General features: G+C 40.1%; 1 protein-coding gene across 1 annotated transcript; it reads right to left on the bottom strand.

The window, feature by feature from the left end:
* Positions 1 to 1,138: 1,138 nt before the first annotated feature.
* On the bottom strand, positions 1,139 to 5,145 carry snx8a (sorting nexin 8a; the record flags this gene model as incomplete). Its single annotated transcript, XM_065964570.1, is given in 6 exon segments — positions 1,139 to 1,259; positions 1,666 to 1,856; positions 2,755 to 2,884; positions 3,587 to 3,714; positions 4,464 to 4,530; positions 4,613 to 5,145. Coding segments are annotated over 6 exon segments (670 nt in total), but the record flags the coding sequence as incomplete, so codon positions are not given.
* Between the last annotated feature and the right edge of the window lie 153 nt (positions 5,146 to 5,298).

The raw sequence follows: 5,298 nt of genomic DNA, 5'->3' as shown, positions 1-5,298 counted from the left end.
CTGAGGAGTTATTGTGGTAGGAAAGAGAAGGACACCGTGAGAACACATTTAGCAGATTGTGTCAATATTGAGGGAGAGGGGATACAAAAATAAAGAGGATAAACTAAAGTGAAGTCTCTTTAAGGTGAATTTGTATCAACTTTAAATACACAGAAACATCAAAGAGATTCAGAAATCTCCGCCTGTCAGTTTTGGCTCTCCATGGGAGCCATGCCAAAGCTGCTAAATATCCTCATGTGAGTCTGCATCTGTTTGGGCCTTGGAGTGTGAAAATGAAATGAATATTTGGGTGTGGGGTCAGATACAAGTCTGCTTACCAGACGTCTTTGGCAGCTCTTAAATTTGCCTGTGCTCGAATCTGGTAGCTTTGCAAGGAAAAAGAATATTTGACATTTATTAAGTCTGCTCTTTCTGCTGCCTAGAATGTTATATACAGTAAGAGCATTGTTAAATATGTTGTCTTTCAATTCACTGTTTTCAGAATCTGACTGACATCCTGAAAAAAAAATCTAAAATTCTTCTGCACTGACTGGTGACAAAATAAAAAATCATTTAAGTGCTAATAAAGCAAACACTGAGCTACACTTATGAGCAAGAGTAGAGGAAAAAGTCAATTGTTGGGGTGACAGATTGTCTCCTGTGGTCCATCTTTGACTAATTTGGTACGTTAAGAAGACGTCTAATAGAGTCACTGTACAGATTCCTCAGTGTGTGTGTGTGTGTGTGTGTGTGTGTGTGTGTGTGTGTTGACATAATTATCATTCCAAAGTGACAATCAGTCATTGAGAGCTGAAATAGGCTCATTTTACGCATCACTAGTTTCCTTTTTCCTTTGAGGCAATAGCTTTGATGAATGGTAACGATTGTGTTTGAATTCAACAGAACCTGCTGGAATAACAGTTTGTATTAAAACTCTTTTCTTTTTTTTTGACTTTTTCAACAAATAACCGTTTGGTTAAAGGACCACTCTTGAAATATACCACTAACCTTTACGTGAAAACATGAAACTAAAAGATTGGTGTCAGGAATAACGACTCTTACAAAAAGGGAGGTGATGATGAATTGAAGAATCACGAGGGGGGGGGGGGGGGGGGTGGGGGGGAATTGTTTAAGCCGGGGTTCAGACAGAGTAACATACCTCCTTTTAACATTCTTTTAGGTGGTAGTGCCGGCACCACTCTGTAGGCAAATCTCTGAAGCAAAACCTCGTGGAAGACATCGAAATCGCTGTAGCGTCTGTACACTGATATCTTGTATCGCTACAAACAAAAGGATAGGAAGAAAACAATCAGGAAAAGGGGGAAAGTGGTATAAACATCAAGTCTTCAGTTTAAAGTTCAGTTACACGGCTGATAACAGAAGAGCAAATCAGATCTTTTATTCTGACTGCATGACAAAAAAACTCACTGGCACTATTTAAATGGCCCACAGTAAATGTCTTCCTGCAGCGATTAGCATACACATTTTGTTACTTGAAACCAAATTAAATGCCCACATAACCATGAAATGAGTAGTTCAACATTAAGAAAAAGGTTTCACAAACAACATTCATCACCAAAGTTCTCAAAGTGTGAGACAAAGTGAACTTTTCTTGTTGTTGAGATGTTTTTTTTGTTTTTTTTAGCTGAATTATTTCCATGCAGTAGGATTAATGGGATCCCTTGCCTGGCTGGTGACCTGGTACTCCACATGCTTGAGGAACAGGCCCTTCTTCTCAGGTATCAGCTCCACCTGGACCGTGTCTCTGGACAGCAGTTTGTCCAGCGTCTGCGACAGCGTCAGTACGTCCTCCTGAGCCGGCTGCATCCTCAACGCACTCAAATCCCTCGGCTCCCCAAGCAGAGGTTTTGGCAACTCTGTCAAACACACAACCGGCAGCACACCAACTTCTAATATTTGTTTTTTATGATTGCAATCAATAATTTCGAAAGGAATGAATTGCTTAACTAGGAGGAATGCTTGGGTTGAAACCACTTTTCCTTCTTTCAACAGATAACTACGTGTCTTGCTCTATTTGTCTCTGGCTGGCGTCGTATTGTGCATAGCGCCCATGTGATCTTTTATTCCTGTACATTCCAAGAAGGTCATGAAAATGAATGTAATGCACTGCCACAAACGAAGAGAACTGGTTCTTTCACATAGGAAGTGGCATGCAGCTAGCTGCCACACACTGGCCACACCTGAAATAACAGAGGGAGCTTTAAATAATCACAGAAGGTTGGGAATGGCTGTAACTCAAACCAGCATAATGGATACCTTTATGAAAACCATGAAATTCCCCTCTATCATCTTCCCACTGTGGGAACAGTGAGAGGCAGAACTCGCACACTGCTCAGGGTTCTCTCTGCCAAAATACAATACAAGAAATTACGCTGAATTCAAGCTGAATAATTTTTTTTGAAATATGGGCTGAATGTTTTTTTTTTGTTCAAATACATTCCAGATAAATACTTCAAAGTGTTCCTTTATTGTCATTATTTTATTTCTATAACAATAATATGCAGTGTATCATATTGAAAGCAAAGGGAGGGGGTGTCTCCCAGTAATAAACTGTCAGAGAAAACCTATAAGGAAAGACATGTTGCGTATATGTGAGCCAATAAAAGAGTGACATTTGCCCTGTGCAGATGATATATCTGTACAGTGGAGGGATGGCTGAGGTCGTCCTTGGACACACAGAGGAATCGTCAAGCTACTCATTAAGCAAAACCTTTAACTGCTCTGCTCTGCTGTCACTGCAACACTGCTGCCTACCTTGTATGCAGTTCTCCAGCAGTTTGGGGCTCGGCTGCTTTCCCTTCTGAGCAAAGGCAATCAAAGCGAGTGCTTTATAGAGAGACAATTTGCTCAGGAATCCGTCCGTAGAGTCGACATGCTCAGCAATCTGAGAGGGACAAAGACAACATGACATGAAGTTCACCGACTTTAAGAGCAACATCTAAATTCAACTTTGGTTTTGCATTCCTGTCGTCAAAAAAAAAAAAAAAAGTGCTCACTGGACACAAAGGTCAGGGAAAAAGGAAATTCTACTGAGCCGTGAGCTGGCTCTGAAATATTCCAACAGAAATGACACACTCAAAGCTATTCATCACACTGATGTGCTGTACTGTGAGCCCACATGTCAGCATTAACATAATCCAATCTGACACACCCTGAAATATTTCACCAAAAAATAATGATATGAACCTCATGTCTTTTACAGTCTGACGCTTGAACTAACTTTCTGTGAAAATGCAATACGTTTATCTCCATTACTTATAAATTTAGGCGTTAAACTTAATGTCTTCCTTTGGTGAACAAAATAAATCTCAGCATTTTAATAACCAATGACATGTCGTTATCCAGACCCAATGTATTTATTGTGAAAGAGTGGATGAGATAAAGCTCCAAAATGGTAATGAAGTCATAAACATAAAATTTAACAGACAAGAAGTGAAAAGTTTGAGACTGTTTGACTATATGGTGCTTTTTTTTTTTTAAATCTTACAATGTCAGTTTGCATTGTTGCCTTTTATAGACTGTGTCCTGGCTGCATCACCTTTAATGATTTGTCCCCCACAGTCCAGTATACGGTGTGAACCCTCACCTGGCCTAAAACCGCCTTGGAGAGATCGGTCCTTTGGAGCAACCGCTGAAAAACTTCAACCTGCACTCTGTCATCTGTCCTACAGCAGATGGCCTCAAATACTTCCCTGTAATAGGCAGGAACTGAGCCTAAAAGAGGAACAACACCTACATAGCATCACAACCACCCAATGACCAGAAATGTTTGATCAGCAGCAGTATGCTACAAATACATTTGTTTTTTTTGTTTTTTTGCTTCACATCAGTAGTAGCCTACTAATTGCTGGGGTTATGGTAACAGCTTTTTACAGAACTGCTCCTTTTATTTCCCATCACATGACTTTACACTATGCCGACACATAGGTGAGTAGGCATTCCAAAAAGTCAAGCAAATTAGTTCCCACAAACGATCATCTTATCACAGCTTAAAGATTCTTGAGCAATACAGATAAGAAAAAGATTTTAGAATGAGTTCAATCTGTGCCTGCTTGTCCTCTGCTAAAGTACAGCACAATTCACCACTGGCACATTTTTTCACGTGGCAAGAAAAAGAAAAAAAAAAACATCCATAGTTTGATAAACATGTTTCACCCCTTTAACATTAACATTCTCTGTCACTGTTGCTTGTCCGGTTTGAGGGAGTGGTTCAGGTGGATCAAAAAGCGATAAAAGATCTTGGCTGGTTTTCAGATGGACTGACTTGGTTCCGAGATCTTCATGTACCCAAAAGTTTTCATTGGCCAGCTCTCACCGCGACCACACCAAACGAAATTGCCCTCCTTTGAATAAAGCTACACTTTTTTTTTTTTTGCTTTTTTTTGACTGCTATGACACTGAAACACAATGTAAAACAGCAAAGTAGCAAAGAAATGACATGGCAACAAGTTTTCGTACTGTACCTTCATTGAGCTCTCCTGCCATGGTGCAGTCTGTCATGTGAGCACAAGAGCACCTCCATGTGATTTCCTGCAGAGAAGAAAAAACAAGTCATTTATTTCTTAAAGTTGTAGTGAGCGTTGGTTAAAGTCCAGGTGTGGAGTAAACTTACGCTGATATGTTTATGGCTGACGATCCGTGTCATATCCTGCTGTGTATTTATTTATTTTAAGTCACAAGTGTAAGAAACAATTCTGGGGCTTGCGGTGTTATTTCCAGTCGTCTTCCTTCTGACTCTAGAAATTAAGCAGCTCAGAAATGCAGTCCACGTTAAATCAGTTTGACTGGGAACGGTGTCTTGTTTGGGCCGGTTTATATCCTACTTTCACTTGTGTAACTTTCTGTTCTTTGTCTTATTTGATGTTCCTGATTCTTCAAACGAGCAAAGTAATGCCGCCTTCAAGTGCTCCTTCTTCCTATGCGGCGGCTGCATTCATATCTCCTTTTCTGCTCCTCGTAATATTTCATAGGGAAGTCCGGACGATTTTTAAGTAATTGCTATAAAAAAAATTAAAAAAAAATTAAATGCAGGTTTGAATACCAATTAGAACATGGTCCGAAAATTGACAGTTTAATTACATTGTTACTGTTTGCTTCCGGGCTTTTAGCCAATGCAATATATTTTGTAAAACAGTTTAATTCATCCCCCTTTTCAATAATCTAGTCGTCATTTTTCCGATATCACTTGAACGCCCCATGGTCTTTACACTGTTGTTCCTCTGGGCGGCGCGAGTGTGTTGTTCTAAGCTGTGTGTGTGTGTGTGTGTGTGTGTGTGTGTGTGTGTGTGTGTGCGGGGC

The sequence above is a fragment of the Labrus bergylta genome, chromosome 16 (genome assembly GCF_963930695.1).
Source record: "Labrus bergylta chromosome 16, fLabBer1.1, whole genome shotgun sequence".
NCBI lineage: Eukaryota > Metazoa > Chordata > Actinopteri > Labriformes > Labridae > Labrus > Labrus bergylta.
Note: the sequence above shows the minus strand (reverse complement) of the source record. Positions and strands in the feature narration are given on the sequence as shown.